The sequence below is a fragment of the Odocoileus virginianus genome, chromosome 23 (genome assembly GCF_023699985.2).
Source record: "Odocoileus virginianus isolate 20LAN1187 ecotype Illinois chromosome 23, Ovbor_1.2, whole genome shotgun sequence".
Lineage (NCBI taxonomy): Eukaryota > Metazoa > Chordata > Mammalia > Artiodactyla > Cervidae > Odocoileus > Odocoileus virginianus.
Window position 1 is genome coordinate 43,837,316 of NC_069696.1, and position 21,649 is coordinate 43,858,964.

Below are 21,649 nucleotides of genomic sequence, written 5' to 3' on the forward strand. Positions count from 1 at the left end.
GGAGGCTAAAATACTACACACACATGTGCACACACTATACCAATGTCTTTGTAATTAAGCTTTTGAGAGTCACGTATCAGAGGAAATACCTTCTCACAACCCTTCTTCCCACCACTTCCTTTTTAACTCTTAATGCAGTAAAGCATTAATTTACTTACCAACATTTGATTAAACTCTTAAGGTTCAGCCCTAGGAGGAGGTGGCAGTGGACAAAGGATTATTGTCATTCATCATCACCACTTTTTAGTCTTCCCCTCCAGTTGCCTATGAAGGATTAGCATTTCCCTGAAAGGAGGAGGACAGAATAAATTGCATCTCCCGCCAAAGAACTGCCAGCTCCTTTCAGCTGGGGGCACATACCGGGAGCTTTTCCCATATTAGTCAGCTTTATCTCAACTTTGGGGCACTGCCTACATCTGACTTTCATGGGTTTCAGGGTCAGTCCAAACAGAATTGTAGGGTTGTTGAGGTCAGAGGCCACTGCTGTCAAAGGGTAGTGACCTGACCAGCAAGAGGTAGCCAGCACCCCTCCTCCACCCCCTCCAATGACTTCATTCTAGTGAATGCTTGGCTCATTGCATCTCCCCTGCAGAGCTTTTTTTTTGACCTAGTAATAAAAATCCTCCTGTGCCCTGCTTTTTTTTTTTTACATTATTATTGATTTTCTTTTGTTCCTGTTTCTCTGTAGAATGACCAAGTCTTGATTCTTGATAATGTATTGGTTTGTATGTACCCTGGGAAGCAATGGAGGGAAGCTAATGTCTGCTGTGAACTTACAGTGAGTGGATGCCACCTTGGGTGTGGGAGAAAGAGCTGGTGCAGCTTAGAAGCGGCCTTCATTGAACACACAAAAATTTCCCAGAACTTCTGAAACTCTCTTCAACCCCAGCAGGTTCTCTTACCATGGTCAAAGTTGATTTATAAACTGCAAAGCCACTTAGGAGAGAGGAATGGGGGCGGGATGGCTTGGAAACAAAAGTGGGAAGGAGGAAGAAGGCAGGGTGCTGTAGCAGAAAAAACATTTTGGAGTGGAACAGTGCAGTTTGTACATCCTGACTCTGGCAGGACACTAAACGGGTCATAGCCTCTGTCTCTCCACCTGTAAACAGAAATGACTACACCACTGACATCTCAAGGAGGTTATAAGATGCGGGAAAGATGCTTCTGGTGGGGCTGGTGTGTTGCAGACTCCCCAGGAACAGGAACCTCTAGAGCTGGTTCAGGAATGGACCATGTGTTGCTCAGAGTGAGAAGAAGGAAGTGTGTCTCCTCATTTAAAACCTGGCCTTAAAAAAAAAAAAAAAAACAAAAAAAACTTGGCCTTCTGTTGTAATTACATTTCAGTCCTTAAGAAGACATTTGGCAGGTTCTTGTTTGCAAAAGGTGTAGCACAGGCCAGGATGTTTTGGATACTGTCTCTGGTCAGGGCACCGTTTGGTAGTTCTTGGAGAATCCACTTTTAGAAACTTCTCAGTGGCTTTCCCATTTATCAGGAGACTGTTATAAATATCAAGGATCAGCACTGCATCTATTCTGAAGCTGATTCTCTCACCCCTGCTGTCATGGTCAGACCTTATTATTTTTTATAATAGTTCTTAAAACAACTGGTTTTAGCTCTGGAGGCATTTATGATGACAAAGGGAGGAATAAAACTGGGGAGCCCTATTTCTCCCGCCCACCCTCTCTCTTCACCCACACTCCTTTCCTAGCAACAGCTCTTTTCTCAACTCTTAAGCCTACATCTTCCGTCCCACCTACACCAGTAGCAGCAAAATATGGGGGTGAGAGGGCTGGCGGGGCGGGGGGAGTCGAGATGCAGGGAGGAGGGATGGAGGAAGAGCTTCAGGGAGGAGGCTGATGAAGCACAAAAGGTTCTGACCTCCTTGGAAGAAGAGGAAACCACAAGGGCTGGCTTAGCTTGGGAGGCTGCCAAGGAACCCAAGCAGAGAAGGTCCAGGTTAGGAGGGCAGGCGGCACAGTGGTAGGGAGGTGGGCTGGGCTGAAGGGCAAACAAAACAGTGCTGTCAGGGAGAGGTTTGTCAGCTGGGGAGACTATAAACAGTGTGGATGATTGGTGTCTGCCACTCTCACAGACCGGAACCTTATGAAAAGGAAACTCGAGGTACCTGTTCAGGGGAGAGCAGTCCCTAGATCTTAGAACTTCAAGGTGGCAAAGGTCATGTTTCTTCCCTGGGCTGCATATTAGAATCATCTGGAGAGCTTAAAAGATTTCCCCATCACATTCCATGTCAGTTATTGACTGTGGGTGAAGCCTACACATCCCTATTTCTACAAAGTTGATAGAGTAATGCTAATGGGCAGCTAGAACTCAGAACAGATGACGTCTAATCCTACTTAGAGTAGGAATGCCCCTTCTACATCATCTCTGGTGGAACCAAGACTTAATCTCAGTTCTACCTCACTTCGAAGCCAGTGAGGACATCCATCTATTTTTCCTTTAAGCTTCTGACGATAATGATGATTTGCATACTTCAGGCCCTTGACCAAGTCTGAACTCTGAGTTTCAGGAGTTCTACAGCTGCCCCACCCCCACACTCTTTCCCATGTGATAAAGGGAGTGTTTAGCCCTTTCCTAGGATTTAATATTTTTCAACCTTTCCATTCTGCCTTTAAGAGGTATGAAAAGCTAGCACAAATATCCTGTTCGTTTTTTGTCTTTCCTTCTCCAGATCTGCTTCATTTTGATCGATATCACGTTAAAGCAAATAGGACAGATCTGCAGGGTGGGGGAGATAGCAGGAGACTACTGCCTCAGTGGAGTCGTGAAAGAGAGAGTGGGGTCAGATACGAGGAAGGGGTGTTGCTTGGTGATGGTGCTGCAGGGATATGGGCTTAGCTCATGGACGTTAACCTCAGGCCATTTCTTTAGCACCAGCTGGTGGAGCCATCGCCTTCTCTCTCGTGGCTGCCTCCCTGAATTACTGCCCAGCTGCCAGTCTGTTCTTTGTTTTTCCCTAAGCTGTCCACCCTGCTCACCCAGATCTGCCTGCCCTGGTCCATCAGCACACAGACTGTAATTCAGGATGTCATAGTCATAGGGCAGGCCTGCTCAAGCCCCAGAGTGGGGAGGTGACTCCTCCAAGGTCACCTTTCCATGATTTCAGGCCCTCTCTCCAGTGAGGTTGGGTTTATTTGATGATGCACATTTTTGATTGGTCTGTAACCAGGCTGTGGTCTCTGAGGGGCCACGGTTCCCCTTTCTTCCCAGACCTGGGCTATGCTAGAGGCCTGACAAGGGCTCAGCAGGATGGATGCCTGGACTCCACAGGCCTGCGACGTGGGTGAGCCATCCTGGCTGCCGTTCATGACTTCAGCTAGTTTCAAGCTGGCAGAGTCCTTTTCAGAGAGTGTCCTGAAGAGGGGAGGGTCGCTTTATTGCCAAGACTCCTCTGTTCTTCCTCTGACAAGTGGCTGGCCCCACTCCCAGCAGCTGACCTTGCCCATTCCCATCTTGGTGACTGGCTAGGAACTGTCAAGAGGGAGAGAAGGTGCAGCTGAGTCATGAACTCACAGCAGTTATCATCTTTTCTTACTCACATCCCTCTATGTTCTGAAGTGGAAGCGTTAGAACAATTGGGAACACAGGCAGTCCGTTCATCTGCCAGGAGATGGGTACCTTGTGGTCTGGAGAGAAATGCTCAGGGGCCGCTTGCCTCACCTGAAGCTGCCTTCTTCCTGCGGTGCTGAGGACTCTCGGTTCTTGGCTGTGCTGTGAACACATTCTTTCCTCTGCAAAGTTCTTGGAGCAATCACTGTATTTTCTGGGATTCAGGCCCTTGTTGGTTGTGACTATTTTTGCCTAAATATCTGTGCATTTAAAGAGCTTGTGGTTATTACTTGTGTACATGGGTGTCGTTTATTTCAATATCATGTACTGCTGCTACCTGGCCAGAGAATTTGGCAACTGCTTAATTTTTTGTGCTTAGTAGGTCAAAAGTCAGACTTACTACACCCATTCATTTCTGGAGCATGAGCTTTGAATTGTAAAGAGAGCAATAGATCTGGTTATTCTCAGGCTTATTTTCACTGACTAAATATGAAATTTCATCCTTCCTCTCCCTTATTTGCCTCAGATAAAGCCAACTAGTGGACCTTGGCTGAAAGATCAAACTAATTACCATCAGAGAGTGAAATCCAACATCTGCTTTCTTTTGTTAGAACACAGCTAATTTTTTTAAAGGAGATACTATATAAAATGTACAATTTTAATCCCCAAAGCATTTTCAGGTGTATGTATGTTATGTAATAGCAAGTAAGAGCCTGGTTTTAAAAATAAACCTTTTAAAATGCAAATCAAGTTGTCAAATTCTCATGCCTTTTAGTTAAAATAGTCAGTACTGCCATTTCTGGAAATCTATGGCTCTGAATTTCTCATAGATCCTAGACTCTTTAATATTTGGGCAAAACATTTAATCATTTTGCCTCATTTTCCAGCCCTAGAATCAAAATGCAGTTCTGCGGGAAAAAAAAAAAATCTGTTGATATTTATTAACTATTTAATAATATTACTGTCCTGTTTCAAAAGTTTATTAGCATTTAAACCACTGTGCTCAAAATATCTTTATGCCTAGTGATCATTAAAGCATAATGAACTGAGTGTCAGGGGACCTCCTAATGATGCTGGCATTGAAGAATAATATCATCTGTAAGAGCTGAAAGGCTCTGCCCTTTGCTGACACTAGCCATCATGAAAACTTCAGGTCAATCCTTGTATGGAGGACTAGTTCTTACAATCAGGTTGTAGGTGCTAAGTCATTTTTTAAGGACTGTGTGTGTGGCCTGTCCATATTTTAATAATGACAAGATCACAAGGAACTGGATAAGCACAGCCATAGAAGACCATTTATTTTTCTTTTGCCTTCTTACACCCTAGGTATTTAGAATGTCATATATATTACACACAAAAAAAACACATATGCGCACACACACACAGAGGTCATATCAAATGCTAAATGAACAAAAAGAAAGGTCATTCCAATACTTTTTATTTGAGTGTGAAACCATTCATATCTTGCACAACTGTACAGATAAAACTATTTCCATTTTAGCTGTAGACATGATTATCACACTGAGTGGTGTGATCAAAGATTTTATTTACAGAACAATTGCTAAAACATCCGATGTCATATTTCCATTTATTTCTTACCCATAGGGTAATAGGTCCACCATAATTTCTTGGTGTTTTTTATAATACAGAAAGAAAACCTATGTTAATCTCTAACAAACCTCACAAATTGCTACAAATCTGACAGAAAAATGCCTATGAAAAAATTTTCCAAAAGTACAATACATTTTTTTTTTATTTCCACACATACACAGTATAGTATAGGCTCAAAGGCACAGCTTTGAATTTTTTCTATCAAAGTGTCGGAAATTATTATAGTCTTATGAAGGAACCGTGAAAGGCGTCTTCACACTTGGTGCTTGGTAAGTTACAAGTTTGGTCCGTTCAGGTTCACAAAGTTAATACAGCAGAGCTGAGTGTGATGCTCAATGCCATAAGTCCGCATTCTCACAGAACTTTAGAAAACCCTCTTCTGCCTTTTGCTGACACTAGCCACTGTGCAAACTTAAGACAAATACTTGTATGTAGAAGAACCGGTCCCCTACAAACCTCAGTCTACTTAAGGCATACAGAACAGGCCTCTTCCTTCCCTCTCAACAGTGCTTACATTCCAAGACCAGGCAGGGACGGTGAGGTGACAGCGTGAGTGTAACGGGGACTCTAGGGTTTCTGGACACCTCCATTTAGCCCTGGTGCTCCAGGAAGCAGTGCTGACACCACCAGCAAGTTGGGATGTTTAAGACACTTCTGAAGGCTGTTCGTTGTACGGTAAGATGACAGCCGGATGGAAAGGTGAATGCTCTTGGTCAATTATGTGCCCATCCAAGAGTGCCAAGATTCTGTCTCTAGTATCCATCCTTTAAGACTAAAGAGTTTTTGTCAACAGGAAAGTAAGTGGTTTACTGGGAGTGGTTGTGAAGTCATGGAACAGAGGGAAATGTCACGGGTCGGCCTGCCCGAGATAGTGCTCTGTACAAACAGTCAAGTCTGGCTTGGCTACGGGAGCCCAATCTCACTGACTCTTAGTGAGACCAGTTTCAGAACTAAAGTTTATTCATCCCGCACTGAAACCCAGCCTCATGTTCATTAGGAAAGTGGATGCCTAGGAATAGTCCAGGAGTTACGATGTAGAGAGATAAAGTCTTCTGGGGGTGGGTGGGTGATGGGTTTATTATTATTATTATTAATTATTATTAATATTAAATATGAATTCCTATGAAAACAGTCACTTAGCCCATCCTGTGGAGGCCTCTCCGTTGATGTAAGCAAAGCCAGGAAAGTGTTGCATGTGCTCGTACTCAGAATTCCTGCGCGTGGTCAGGGGTGTGTACATGTCACTAGAGTTTCCATACCTCGTGGAATGCACGGACGGGCTTGTGTAGCACGTGTTGGCTGTGGGCACCTCTGGCCATCGGGGGGTGACTGGGGTAGGATGCAGTCTGGGAGTACTGCTCATCAGACAAGGTTCCATCCGGGAAGTGGGGCTATTAAAAGGGTACTTGTTGAGGGGAAAGAAATTCCACAAAGTTAAAATTAGCTTGAAGTTGCACATACACAGTATCAGTCATGTTCACAGTTTACGTTAAATTCTTAAGACTCTGTTAATGAAAGTTGGTGGGAAGTCATCAGTGAGATTCTGCAAGACTGACTCTTGGTCTAGGAAGCATCCGGCAGGAGAAGGGCAAAACATTTCATAGCCAGAGCTGGGCTGATATTCATTCAACCAATCATACAGACTTTGTGCTCTTCATCTGCAATGTTTGGGGAAGTCAAACCCCAAAGAAGGAATAACCCCACTGGGAATACAGGAGAGAGAGAGAGAAAGAGAGTGAGTGCGTGTGTACCTGAGTCACAGAATGTCCAAATAGACATGGATGAATGGATGGATGGGTTTGAGCTGTATCATTTTATCATTTATGGAGCTGTGATAGGTCCCACTCCATCAACCCAAGAGAACAATACTGCCAAGAAAAACACAACGACCTCATTAAAAATAGCATTTTGCAATTGAATCCAATTATGAACTGCAGCGTAAAAGCAGGTTTTTGAAGAGGAAGCAAGTCAACAGCGTCGAAGGTTATCATTAGTGCCTATCATTTAGAGAACATCTCTTTTGTGTTCACATTCACTGAAGTCCTAGAAGATAGGTTGGTGAGTTATTGGCCTTGGTATGAATGTGGAAGGAGTTAAGATAAGCCCCTGGGAAGGGAGGAAGGTGCTTTTGTGCAGGTCAGGAAAAAAGGTGTGAATAGCTATCAGAAGAGAGGAAACAGTTCTAGAAAGAATCAGAAATAAGAGGAGTGCCCCAAAGTGCTGCTTCGTTTACATTCTCTTCAGTTTCCAAGACAGCTATGCAAATGAGCTGCTTTTAGTAGATCAGAGGGGAGAAAGGGGAGGAGTTCTGGGCTCCCTTTGCTAGAGCTCTCCGTTTGCAGGCTGGTCAGCACAAAGATTTCCTTGCTGTGCTAAGGGCCACGCCAACATGAACAGGAGCCAGTCAGCCAGGATGGCAAGGGCCGCGAGTAGGGAGAGAGTCTGCCTGCGGATGTGCAAAGTCTTCTGTTCTCCCATCTGTCTTCCCTGACAGTTGGAGAGTGGAGCCCCGAGGGATTAGGTGGGAGGCTGCCTCCTGTGAGGGAGACAGACAGACTGAAGCCTAGACAAGCCAGGAGAAGGGGTTATGACAGCAATGGCTGCTCCCTGTCGTCGAGGGGGCCAAGTGAGCTGTTCTCCGCCTTTTGAGTGGGAGCCTGAGGGGCAGTGGGGGAAGGCTGTTAGGCCCAAAGCAGGCGAAGAGAACCAGCTATTCACCGGTCAAGCCTAAGGAGGGCTCCAAGGTCCGGTAGTGAGGGCTTGGTCCTCCACAGGACAGACAGCTTGCCTTACACAGTCGGAAGAACAGGTCGGAAAAGAGTGAAAGGGCGGAGGTGGTAGGTATGTGGGGCTCGGGGGAGAGGAGGCACCCAGGGCTGTTGCCAAGGAGACCACGGGGAGCCTCCAGAGGCTTTCATACTCCCCAGAGCAGCTGTGTGTGTGTGTGTGTGTGTGTGTGGCAGCCCCTCTGAACCCCAAAGAGACCATGATAAGACTGGGTCCTGACCAAGATAATGAGCCCCCAGGTATTAAACAGGTAATGTTAAAGCATATTATTACAAAAGGGTCTTTAATTTTTCCCAAAAGTTTGCTCCCCCCTCCCAATAGCCTCTCTAGTAAACTCCTCGGATACATGTCCCCTCCCTGGCACAGAGACCTCCTCTCTGGCCCTCAGGCATGCCAGGCTGGTTCCCATTTCAGAGTATTTTGTTCCACCTGCTCCCTCCGCCTGGAGCACGTCTCTCCCACCCCTCCCCCCAAGCCCCTTCTCTGCTTGCCCTTTCATCATTCTTCAGGTCTCAGCTCAAATGTCACCGCCTCAAAGAGAGTTTTCTGGACATCCTGTCTCTCCAAGCTAAGTGCCCCACCCTCACCTTTCAGGGCAGGATCTTAGCATGCTGCTTGTCAGCTATCTCTTCCCACTGGCTTATGTTCCTAAGCTCCTGGTGGGGTGGTGTCGTCTTCCCCACCGTGTTCCTAACATCTGGAATGATGCCTGGTACCTAGCAGGTGCCACATAACTATTCGGTGGATGAACCCTAGGTTGTTACCACTAGAAATAACCTCAGGGATCATGTACTCCGACCCCACGTTGCACTGATGAGACAGCTAGGATCCAACCAGGATGAGGTGTGGGGCCCATGGTGAGCTAGTGGATGAGCTGGTGGGGGAGCCCGGGCCTGCTAGCACTTTCCCCCCATGTCAGTTTGGCCCAAACAAGGCAGAAGCCACCACACAACTGAAGTCCAGAGAATTCAGACAGGAAGACTCTCCCTTGGAACACAGTGCATTAAACTTGAATCTGTCACTCTGCCTTTAAGTACCTTCCTCCCCCTGTAGACCACAGGGTCTGGCAACTCCAACCAGGCCTCAGCCTGATGCTCCTGAGAGGCGCCTCGCTTGCCTGGCCTGCGTAGGGACTATATCACCACGTGGACTCGCAGCCTCCTCCCCACAGAACTCAAGAGAGTGTGGCTTTTGTGCCAAATCAAGGCCCCTCAATGCAGCTGTGCCCAGGGGTTGTGTCACAGGCTCAAAAGAGTAATTGCCTGGAAATGAGATGGGCTCAAAATATCTCCAGTGTGACAATAAAATTCTGTTACCACAGGATCCGGCCTGGAAAATTCTGTCCTGTTAGGTCAGCTAATTGCAAATGAGTCAGTGCCTCATCTTCCCCTTGGTGAAGAGACCATTGAAAGCTGAGAGGCTGGAGTGCCCGCTGCCCGGCCCGGCCATTAAAGCCGCCAGTGAAGTTGCTCTCCTGTCTGGTGGGACTGAAGCACCCGCCTCACCTCTCACACTTCACATCTGGGTTCACGGGGCTCCTCCAGATGTTGGGCACAAACCCTGGGGTCCCCCAGAACTCTGTCCAGGATAAAAGCGCTTTTTGTTGAAGGCCCTAACTGGAAGTTACCCTTTTCTAGGTCAGATCAAGGACTGTTGCTACTGATGGGAAAATGGAGGTGAGTCCCCGGTCCCCAGCCCTGTGGGAGGTGTGTGAGGGGTGCCTGTGGGCATGTGTGGGTGTGTGTGTGCACAAGTGGGCAAAGATTCCCTCAAGGGACCAGGGTGTGAGTCCGTCTCTGCTGAGACTGACCCCAAACCTCTTTGGAACCATATTAGGAAGTGCTATTTTGAGAAGTGACTTTTCACACCAAGCGCTGACTTTCCTGCACGTGGAGAGAGAAGAATGAGCCCTTTATCCCTGACCTTCACCAAACGGGTCTCTACTGGAGAACGGGTGAAAGGTGGCCCCCTGTTTTCCCATGAAAGGCGGCTCTCACTGCCCAAAGTCCTGCCAACAGGCATCCCCCACCCAGGACACAGCTCCCCCAAGTCTGTGCCAGACGGTCCCCATCTGCTGAGTTTTTTGGGTCGAGAGTAACTGAGTTAGTACATGTGAAATACTTAGGGCTTCCACACAGCGTGTCCGTGCGTGCTAAGTCACTTCAGTCGTGTCTGACTCTTTGCGACTCCACGGACTGTAGCCCGCTAGACTCCTCTGTCCATGGGATTCTCCAGGCAAGAAGCTGGAGTGGGTTGCCATGCCCTCCTCCAGGGTATCTTCCCCACTCAGGGATCGAGCCCATATCTCATGTCTCCTGCTTTGGCAGGTGGGTTCTTCACCACTAGTGCCACCTGAGAGGCCCTTGAGCTTCCACACAGTACGTTTTCAAGACATAATTGCAATTATGAATATTCTTCATCCTGGAGTCATAGGATCGTGGTCCACTAATGATAGGAAGAGCCTTAAGTGATTGACCATATGACCCCACCTCTCATTTTACACATGAGGGAACTGAGGTCAAGAGAGAGATAAATGATCTTCTTGAGGTCACACACAGCTTACTGCCAGAGTAAGGATCCATTCATCCCTTCATTCACTGACCATTGTATACTGAGGTCCAACCAAGAGCCAGGTCTGTCTCGGGTCCTGGGAATATAATGGTCAGAAGGGGAAGGACCTGGACCCCCTTGCCTTCGCAGGGCTAGTATAGTGGAGGGAAACAGATAATAATTCTACAATTACAAAAAATAATAATAACTGTGGTGTTACAAAGAATAATAATAATAATATACACAGATAGTGGTTAACTATGAGCCAGCCCCTGTCCTAACCTTTATTAAATCACTCAACCCTCCCAACAACCCTGTGAAATAAATACTAGAATTATCCCCATTTTTCAGATGAGAAGATTGAGGCACTGAGTTAATCAGAGGCTGAGCTGAGATTTGAACTCAGGAAGCTTGGCTCTACAGTCAGAGAAAATCTCTTTTTCTATTTTCACTCACCTTTGGCCCAGGATGCTACCCCAAAGTGGAGCATGCTAAGCAAACTAGCAATCACTGTGTCTCTGAGATCAAGGACCCACTGGACGTGGCCCACGGGAGACACTGTGAGAGCTATGTGACCAGCTGGCAAGGCTGGGTCTTGGCCACACAGCTGAGAAATGAGCAACAATTTTCTGGTTCACTCTAAGTGTCTTTCTAGCCAGTTTGCTTATGGTTGGTCTAATGGCTTTTGAGCTCAAGAGCCCAGTTCACATTCATGCCTGCTGCTGACAGGTTTGTTTTCCGTGTTTGTTTTCTTTCTGGTTGGGCATGAGGATGGGGAGCCTGGGAAGGGGCAGCTGATACTGTTCCATGTTCACTTACTTTGATCTGGGACAAGTGCAGCATAGCAGCAAGAAGGGTATTTTTTCTGGAATAATTCAAACCTTTCCCTGTGCAGCCTCATCCATCTGGACTTGCTAATTGAGAAATTATGAGCATTCAAGCAGGAGTGGAGGTTTACCTTTGTAGTACTCATGAAGAAACCATGTCTTGTACAAATGAGTAGTAGAAACAAGGGCACATGGTACCATAGTTCAGAAAACAAATGACTTCATATTATTTTGAGTACATAAATGCTGGGATGTCTGCAATTACTGGACTTCAAAAAAATTTTGTATTAGTTCTTTAAGACTAACCTGGTAGGCATTTATTTGCAGAAAGTACTGTCTTGTGTTAATGACCAATTGCATTCTTTAACCATATTTTATCATTATGATTTTTCTTCAGACTAATCTTTTCCCCGCTGAGTCTGCTATAATAAAGTGTGATATTTGGTATTCAGGATTGGATTGGCTTGACCTCTGCTCTGGGAAGCTAAAACTAATTAGCCCAACAGTAGATTTTCCCTGTGTGCTCAACCTTAAATCACAGTACCAGGAAAGGAAAGAAATATAGTATCTTTGTGTGTGTTTTTTCTCTTTGGGAACCTGAAACTTATTGAGAATAGCTGCAGTAACCTCTTGAATTTACCTCCTGCCCTCCAAAACACACACCCTGTAGTGTTCAGTGCCATGGGCTTGGGGTTGAGATTTGGAGAATTTGCCTTTGAATCTGCTTGGTCACTTACTGGATGCATGACCTGGGGCAAATTACCTTCTGAGGTTTTCCTCATCTTTAAAAAGTGGAAAAAATGCCTTCTTTGGGAGGTTGCTCTGAGATTTGAGTGAGCCTATGCATTTCAAAGTGCCTCAACAGTGCATCAAAGTGAATGAAAAATACAAGCAAGGATTTAGATAGTACTAGATAGTACCTTCCCCAGGAGAAACCCCAGCCTCATCCATCAATCTGGGCAAAGATGTGGTGTAACTAAACGTCTCTCCACCCCACTTTACAAATGGAGACAGAGGCATTAACCATAAAGTGTAGGGTGTGAGTATGTGGTGGGGGTCAGAGGTTGTCAAAGGACCTAAGAGTCACAGAACATGGTGGTGAAGGGGCTGCAGGACCCTGTGGCCTCCCACACCCAGCCTGGGTTCAGCGGCTCCTCCACGGGCGTTTGTTTAGTCCTCAGCTCTCCAATTAGGATGAGTGATTAGATGATGGTGCTCCAGCTGGGGACCATTGTTGTTTCCAGAGTGGATGCTGAGGCCTGTCTTGGACCACTGGGGGCTGCATGGGCATTTAGGAGCCTGTGGCTTCTTTTTATGGCAAAAGGCTTTAAAAATTTAATACCCAGAAAAACCAGCTCCAGAAGTTTCATGAGGAGAGATGAGGGGGTGAAGAAAGGGGGAAGATAATGCCAGCAGTTGTGGCTTGGGATCTCAGCTTGGTCTCGCCAGGGTTTCCTACTGGAGTGGAAGCTCTCTCAAAGCAGGCTTGCCTCCATCTCCTTCTCCCTATATTCTCACAGGCTAGGGCAGTGTTTGCCACATAGTAGGTACTCAACGGTCATGGGGGAATGAATGAATGGATGGAGAGATGGGCTGCTTATACTGTGAAAGTGTGACCCAGTCTATGGCAGCAGCTCTTTGTCATTTAGGAGATCACCATGGGGAGCACAGACCCTGGTCCCAAGAGAAGCAGGACCTAGGGAGCGGGCGTCTCTGTGTGACGCAGATGGAGACCTATAATAATGCCCCAGGTGATGGTTTAGAGGAATCAACTTCTTGGCTTGTCTGGGGAGTATCCCAGGGCTCCCCTGGGATTGCGGATAGAAATCAAAACAGACGCCTGTTTGCCCCAAGTGCCCATGTATTGTGGATACACTCTGCTCAGTGCCCTCCCTTGGAGGCAAGTCTGTGCTGACAGCTGATGTCATTGCAGCCTCCACTTCAGCTCACATCCTGCCACCTCTGTTCTAAGACTCCTGCACGTGCTTCCTTGGCAGCCTCCCTACTCTGCTGGTCCCCTCTCTACTCCTGGTCTCAGCAGTGCTGCAGAAGCTCTTTCCTAGGCTGAACTCTCATCATGTCTCCCAGACCTAACGCGGCTCCCGCCCTGCTTGCCTCACACCACAGTTGTCTCTGCTGACCCACCTCCTGTTCACTCCTCTGTTAAATTAAGCAGCGCCTGCTCTCTCTGAATGGTGACAGAGGCGAGGGCTTAGGAGCCTGTACAGCTGGGGTCACGCCGCCCAGGGTTAAGTCCTCGACCAAGTTACCATCACTTCCTTGCTGCAAGGGTTACCATGGGGATGTGGAAGGTGCTTGGCACAGGACAGCATTCAGTAACAGTTAGCTTTTCTTTTTGATGAGTGCAGTGACCCAAGGATCCTAGACTTAATTTCTGCCTTCAAGAAGTTTTGGGATCTCTTGCGGGTATCAGGAAAGTCAGTGATGAGAAGTATACCAATAGAGGAAAGCCCAACACACCATTTGAGTACAGAGGAATGTCACCTAACATGGTTCTGGAGGAAGGACGAGGGCAGTGTCAGCAAATGGGATGCTTGTCTTGAGCAACAAGCAGAAGAGGCTGAGGAAGAGACTCCCGGCCCGAGGCAACAGCATCTGCAAAGACCCGAGGGAGCTGCACGTGAGCTGGCATGGAGGGACAAAGGTGGGGTGTGGCTGGTAGGCCAGAAAGGCAGGCAGAGCCCAGGTGGTCCTGAGTCTTGAGAGACATGCTAAGGAATTGAACTTGACCCTCAAAGTGACGATACACAAAAGAGGAAGAGTGTTGTGGCCAGATTTTTGTTTTGTTTTACCCAAAAGATTCTCACAGCTGCAGTACTGAGGATGGACCAAGGATGGGACAAGTTACCGACACAAAGACAGACAGACAGGAAGGCTTTGGTCATCGTCTAAGTTGGATAAAGACCTGATCTGAGGCAAGGACGGTGAGCGTCCAGAGACACGAAGGATGTAGAACTGGATGGAACTGGTGACCACTTGTGTTTGGGGCCAGTAGACAGCAAAGCGTCTGAGGCATGTAGAGCGCCTAACACTGGTGTAACAGCGGCAGCCACTGTCCCCATTCACCGAGGCCACAGAGGATCAGTGTGGCTGGTGAGACAGTGAAGAGCCAAAGGCCCGAGAATGATGTGTTAGGGGTCCATTTCAGGAAGACTCTTCTACTAAGAGTCTGTGGTTGGGCTGCTGGACTGAACAGGAACAGATGTGAAACTGAGAGACCAGTTAGGATAATGCGAGATGACCATCCTGACAGCCCTTGATGAAGGTCTGACTGCACCAGGAAGGGGCGATGGGAGAGGAGACAAAAGATCCAGCCTGAAGGTGGCCGCCCGAAGAAAGGGTAACAGACCTCGCTGCTGACTGGCTCCCAGGAGAGAGGTCACAGGGAGGACAGAACTAGAGGCACACGGTCGGTACCCACATTCGTGAAAGCAAGTCGGGGTTACGCTGACTGAGCGCCCACTGCGGGCAGCCACGGGAGGGATGAAGTGGCACTGAAGAAAAGACCAGCCTTCCCTTGGAGGCACAGAGGTTGCAGGCACAGTATGCAGAAGGTGCTTATTAACTGTGTTGACTAGACCTGGCGCCAAGCTCACCAAGGCCTGGGCAAGGCAGGCAGGACCCCCGACTCACCTGCGCGGAGCTCCTGTGGTACGGGGGGTAGTGCAGCGGTCCTGAGATGGCCGTGTCGTGTGGGAGCGCTGGGTACTGGCTCTGCATCGGGGCAGGATGCTGGTTGCCATAGCTCCCGTAGTTATAGCTGCCCGTGTATCTAAAACGCAGGAGGCGCATGGAATATTGTGAGTAACGGCAGGGAGAACAGAGCAGTTTGACACCTTTAAAAAAACAACCTCATTTACTCCTTTTCCTCCTTTTTCTTTTTGTTTTTCTTTTTGTTTCCTACCGTCTCCACTCTGTGGCTTTGTTGTGACAGTGTCAAACCCCCAGGCGGTTCTTCCTTCTCGCCTCAGCCTTCCTCCCTCACCGCCCAGCGAGTGTGCAGGGAATGAAAACCAGCCCTGAGCAAAACATCGTTAGTGATGGAGACCTTGTCTCCTGTTGTGGTAACAACATTTCCCCCACATTATAGCCTGAAGTCAAACAGGAAAAAAAGAAATTACTTAGGGACTTATGTTTTTGTTTTGCTCAGGCCTCTGCTTCTCCATCTTGGGGAAGGATGCAGTGTGTTTCTCTGCTCTCTCCTGGGGAAAACACCATGGCCAGCCAGGCATCAGCCTCCGGTTCTAAGCCTGGCTCCACCAGCTCCTAGCTGTGGGGCCCTGGGCTACTTGCATCCTTGTTTCTCACATCTGTAAAAAATGCTGCACCTGGCTTCTCTGAGAGTCGTGTATCTGCAGACACTTTATAAACATAGGATACTGTTTTGGAAACATATTTGTTACCACTATTCTTAATAACATCTTTACATCAAAGATGCTGGTGTATGACCACGTGAGTGTCTATATTCTGTCATTTCTGCAGAATTGAAAGCTCTCTGAAACAATGCTAAGCCGACTTTGAATGTGTGGGGGAAATACTCTCAGGGGTCCCCTGAGAAAATAATGGCTGTCACACTGAGTGCAGGGGCACCTGAGCCTTTGGAATTAACTCCAAGTATGCCCACAGTCAGGTCTCAGTTACTGCGTGGAAGGGACCTGAGTGGTCCTCCTCCCTCCTCTCCTGTGTCCCCCCAGCTGGTCTGGTGGAACCTGGTTTGTGAGGCTCACTGTGCCCTCAGAGCTGGGTCTCACCTTCTTGAGAAGGAGGGCCCTTTATAACATCATCAGTGTTTCTCAGATTAGTGCACAGTAGACTCTGGAGGAGGAAGGTCTTTTCATAAAGACAATGCAAAATGGCAAAAAGCTGCTATGATTCAGGTTACCCTTTTAAAGGGATTTGTAACTTATTCATCGCAATAACACCACTACAGATTTGGGGGGAAATATGGGCAAAACAAATGATTTATTTATTCAGGGTCCAAATCACCTTTGGGACCCACTTGGGAGTTGAACCCTATGAGTAAGCCCTGCCTCCGGGGACCCCCAGCCTTGGGTGGGGAAGTGCCCCGCTGATGGAGACTTGGACCCACCATGAAGCTGTATGTTATACGCCTATAAAGTAGCCACCCAGCAGAGCTGGTGAAAGGGACTTTTCCATTTTTCTTCCTTAAGGAGGCAGACAGATTCTCAATCAGCCCCACCCTTAGCAGCCCTGTGGCCTGAGGAAGTGAACTTAGTCCAGCCTTAGTTTCTTTGTCTGTCAAGTGGGTTACCTGCCCACCTCATCTGGTTGTTGAGGGGAGTGCGTGAGATAGTCGTACGAGGTGTGGGCAGACCACAACAAAGGGCAAGTCCTTCTTGTCCTCTGCGGAAACCACTGCTGAGTAAACCCTGCCCTTTCAGAGCAAAAGTAAGAAGACATCCCAGGAAAGCCGCCTACCCGTGCTCCTCTCTGTGGGGATAAACTGGTATCCTGTGTGTGACCGAAGAGGAAGGCACGTGCGTGCTCCGCATACAGGGCAGCTGTTGAGAGTTTTCAGCCGGGGACCCTGCCGCTGTTGTCACCGTGTACGTTAGAGACCACGTGTACGACTGCATCGCTCCTGCAGAGATAAGCGAAGATGCATCATCACCCGCAGTTCTCACTCCCCCTGGTTCTTCCCTAGCATGCTAGTGGTTTTCCCACTGCTCTCTAGCTGAAAGCCAGAATCTTTACACATCCTGTGTCATGGTTCTTACTGACCTCACCAGAAGCATCCCTCACTCCCTGCTTTTGTACCTCTGATCCAGCCACCATAGCTTTCTTTCATTTATCCAGAGTACCACAATTCCCAGCACCACAAGGCCTTTGCACAGCCATTTCCACTGCCTGGAAACCTCAGTCTTCCCTAAGTACCCACTCATTCTTCATATTTTAATATGAAGAAGCTGTCTCCTAAGCCCAGATCCCATTAAGTCAGGTCCCATACAGCATGATTATGCCTAGCACTATTTGTAACCTTACAGCCATTCATGAATGTGATTCAATTAGTGTCTGATTCCCCCTCCCCACCAGACTGTCAGCTACATGAGGGTAGGGGCCTTGCCTATATTGCCCACCATTGGGTCCCTGGTGCTTAGTACAGAGACTGGTGGCCAAAGGGTTTTAAATGAAAATTTTAAAAGAAGAAAAAGGAGAATCCTTGCATCCCTGGGATAAAGCCCACTTGGTCATGATATGTGATCTTTTTAATATGTTGTTGGATTCTGTTTGCTAGAATCTTGTTGAAAATTTTTTCATCTATGTTCATCAGTGATAGTGGCCTGTAGTTTTCTTTTTTTGTGTCATCTTTGTCTGATTTTGGTATTAGGGTGATGGTAGCCTCATGAAATGAGTTTGGCAGTTTACTTTCCTCTGCAATTTTCTGGAAGACTTTGAGTAGAATAGGTGTTAGCTCTTCTCTAATTTTTGGTAGAAAAATTGTGAAACCTGTGAAGCCATCTGGTCCTGGGCTTTTGTTTGTTGGAAGATTTTTTATTACAGTTTAGATTTCCATACTTTTGATGGGTCTGTTAAGACTTTCTATTTCTTCCACATTAACAAATTGAAAGATAAAAACCATATGACTATCTCAATAGATGCAGAGAAAGACTTTGACAAAATTCAACATCCACTTATGATAAAAATCTTCCAGAAAGCAGGCATAGAAGGAATGTACCTCAACATAATAAAAGCCATATATGATAAACCCACAGCAAACATTACCCTCAATGGTGAAAAATTGAGAGCATTTCCCCTAAAGTCAGGGACAAGACAAGGGTGCCCACTCTCACCACTACTATTCAACATAGTTTTGGAAGTTTTAGCTATAGCTATCAGAGAAGAAAAAGAAATAAAAGGAATCCAGATTGGAAAAGAAGAAGTAAAACTCTGTTTGCAGATGACATGGTCCTCTACATGGAAAACCCTAAAGACACCACCAGAAAATTACTAAAGCTGGTCAATGAATATAGTAAAGTTGCAGGATATAAAATTAATACACCAAAATCCCTTGCATTCCTATACACTAACAATGAGAAGAAAGAGAAATTAAGGAAACAATTCCATTCACCATTGTGACAAAAAGAATAAAATACTTAGGAATAAATCTACCTAAAGAAACAAAAGACCTATATATCGAAAACTATAAAACACTGATGAAAGAAATCAAAGATGACACAAATAGATGGAGAAATATACCATATTCATGGATTGGAAGAACCAATATAGTGAAAATGAGTATACTACCCAAAGCAATCTATAGATTGAATGCAATCCCTATCAAGCTACCAATGGTATTTTTCACAGAACTAGAACAAATAATTTCACAATTTGTATGGAAATACAAAAAACCGTGAATAGCCAAAGCAATCTTGAGAAAGAAGAATGGAACTGGAGGAATCAACCTGCCTGACTTCAGACTATATTACAAAGATACAATCATCAAGACAGTATGGTACTGGCACCAAGACAGAAATATAGATCAATGGAACAAAACAGAAAGCCCAGAGATAAATCCACACATCTATGGACACCTTATCTTTGACAAAGGAGGCAAGAATATACAATGGAGAAAAGACAGTCTCTTTAACAAGTGGTGCTGGGAAAACTGGTCAACCATCTGTAAAAGAATGAAACTAGAACACTTTCTAACACCATACATAAAAATAAACTCAAAATGGATTAACGATCTAAATGTAAGACCAGAAACTATAAAACTCCTAGAGGAAAACATAGGCAAAACACTCTCTGACATAAATCACAGTAGGATCCTGTATGACCCACCTCCCAGAGTAATGGAAATAAAAGCAAAAATAAACAAATGGGACCTAATTAAACTTAGAAGCTTTTGTTCAATAAAGGAGACTATAAGGTGAAAAGACAGCCTTCAGAATGGGAGAAAATAATAGCAAACAAAACAACTGACAAAGAATTGATCTAAAAAATATACAAGCAGCTCATGCAGCTAAATACCAGAAAAATTTAAAAAAATGGGCCAAAGAACTAAACAGACATCTCTCCAAAGAAGAAATAATAGATGGCTAACAAACACATGAAAAGATGCTCAACATCACTCATTATCAGAGAAATGCAAATCAAAACCACAATGAGGTACCATCTCATACCGATCAGAATGGCTGCTATCAATAAGTCTACAAACAATAAATGCTGGAGAGGGTGCAGAGAAAAGGGAACCCTCTGACACTGTTGGTGGGAATGCAAACTAGTGCAGCCACTATGGAGAACAGTGTGGAGATTCCTTAAAAAAATGGAAATAGAACTGCCATATGACCCAGCAATCCAGCTGCTGGGCATACAAACTGAGGAAACCAGAATTGAAAGAGACACATGTACTCCAGTGTTTATCGCAGCACTGTTTACAATAGCTAGGATGTGGGAGCAATCTAGATGTCCACTGGCAGACGAATGGATAAGGAAGTTGTGGTACATACACACAATGGACTATTACTAAGCTATTAAAAAGAATGCATTTGAATCAGTTCTAATGAGGTGGATGAAACTGGAGCCTATTATACAGAGTAAAGTAAGTCAGAAAGAAAAACACCAATACAGTATATTAATGCATATATATGGAATTTAGAAAGATGGTAACAATGACCCTATATGCGAGATAGCAAAAGAGACACAGATATAAAGAACAGACTTTTGGACTCTGTGAGAGAAGGTGAGGGTGGGATGATTTGAGAGAATAGCACTGAAACATGTATATTACCATATGTGAAATAGATCACCAGTCCAAATTTGATACACAAAACAGGGCACTCAAAGCCAGTGTACTGGGACAACCCTGAGGGATGAGATAGGGAGGGAGGTGGGAGGGGGGTTCAGGATGGGGGACACAGGTACACCCATGGCTGATTCATATCACTGTATGGCAAAAACCACTACAATACTGTAAAATAATTAGCCTTCAATTAAAATAAACAAAATTTTTAAAAAGAAAAAGGGAAAACAAGAAGAAAAAAAGATCGAAGAGCGGAGAGAGGACAAAAAAAGCTCGGGCGATGTAGCTCCAATGGGCTCTCCAAATAACTTCTCAACACTAAACTCAACAGGTGTTAAGGATCCAACAAATTGCTTTAAACAAACATAAGGAGATTATTGGGCTCCACCTACCCAAGTCTTTTTGAAGATTATTAGACAGTGACCTTAATGTTGACCTAGTCCATACATACTATTAATTCCATTAATTTGCTTTTTAATTGGATACCTTGAAAGTGCTAGGGATTGGGGAAAGAACCTGACAAAATTTAAAACCTTCAAGAGGCTTAGGAACTTTATGAGATGGTGAGAATAAAAAAGGGTAATTTAAGAAATCACTAATAGTGATAATAAATTCATCAACTTAATTTCTGATAAGTGTTAGAATGTTGATACAATAGAAATGATTAAACCGATTTTGAAAGGTACTGGGAATAGGATTAGACACCTCCTTTTAGGCACATGGAAGACTAAAGAACTTGTTAAACAGAGGTCATTTTTAAGGCAAAGTAAATCACTGCAGATGGTGATTGCAGCCATGAAATTAAAAGATGCTTACTCCTTGGAAGGAAAGTTATGACCAACCTAGACAGAATATTAAAAAGCAGAGACATTACTTTGCCAACAAAGGTCCGTCTAATCAAGGCTATGGTTTTTCCAGTGGTCATGTATGGATGTGAGAGTTGGACTATAAAGAAAGCTGAGTGCTGAAGAATTGATGCTTTAGAACTGTGGTGTTGGAGAAGACTCTTGAGAGTCCCTTGGACTGCAAGGAGATCCAGTCAGTCCATCCTAAGGGAAATCGGTCCTGGGTGTTCACTGGAAGGACTGATGTTAAAACTGAAACTCCAGTATTTTGGCCACCTGATGCGAAGAGCTGACTCATTTGAAAAGAGCCTGATGTTGGGAAAGATTGAAGGCAGGAGGAGAAGGGGACGGCAGAGGATGAGATGGTTAGATGGCATCATTGACTCAATGGACATGAGTTTGGGTAAACTCCGGGAGCTAGTGATGGACAGTGAGGCCTGGCGTGCTGTGGTTCATGGGGTCGCAAAGAGTCAGACATGACTGACTGACTGAACTGAAGTGAACTGAAAAGAGAAAGGTTTGGTCCTCCAATCTTGTACTTTCTGCAGCAGACCATTTTTATCTTGAAATTCTTCTGGGAAGATAAAGGAAAGGTTTTCATTTAAAAGTGGAATTCTACCATAATGTCTCTTTGCTCCAGGTCCTAGTTTTGCCACGCACTGGTTGTCAGATCTTG

At 45.7% G+C, this 21,649-nt stretch overlaps 1 protein-coding gene across 4 annotated transcripts in view; it reads right to left on the reverse strand.

Annotated features, from left to right (window-relative positions):
• Positions 1–4,837: 4,837 nt before the first annotated feature.
• The window catches only part of RFX4 (regulatory factor X4), a 175,630-nt gene continuing 158,818 nt past the window's right edge, over positions 4,838–21,649 (reverse strand). For all 4 annotated transcript variants that reach the window (XM_070454010.1, XM_070454009.1, XM_070454008.1 and 1 more), the window contains 3 exons: positions 16,804–16,966; positions 14,998–15,136; positions 4,838–6,584 (listed from right to left, as the gene is read on the reverse strand). In XM_070454010.1, coding sequence (XP_070310111.1) covers positions 6,312–6,584; positions 14,998–15,136; positions 16,804–16,966 — 575 coding nt within the window. In that variant the 3' untranslated portion in view covers positions 4,838–6,311. The remainder of the gene's footprint in view (positions 6,585–14,997; positions 15,137–16,803; positions 16,967–21,649) is intronic.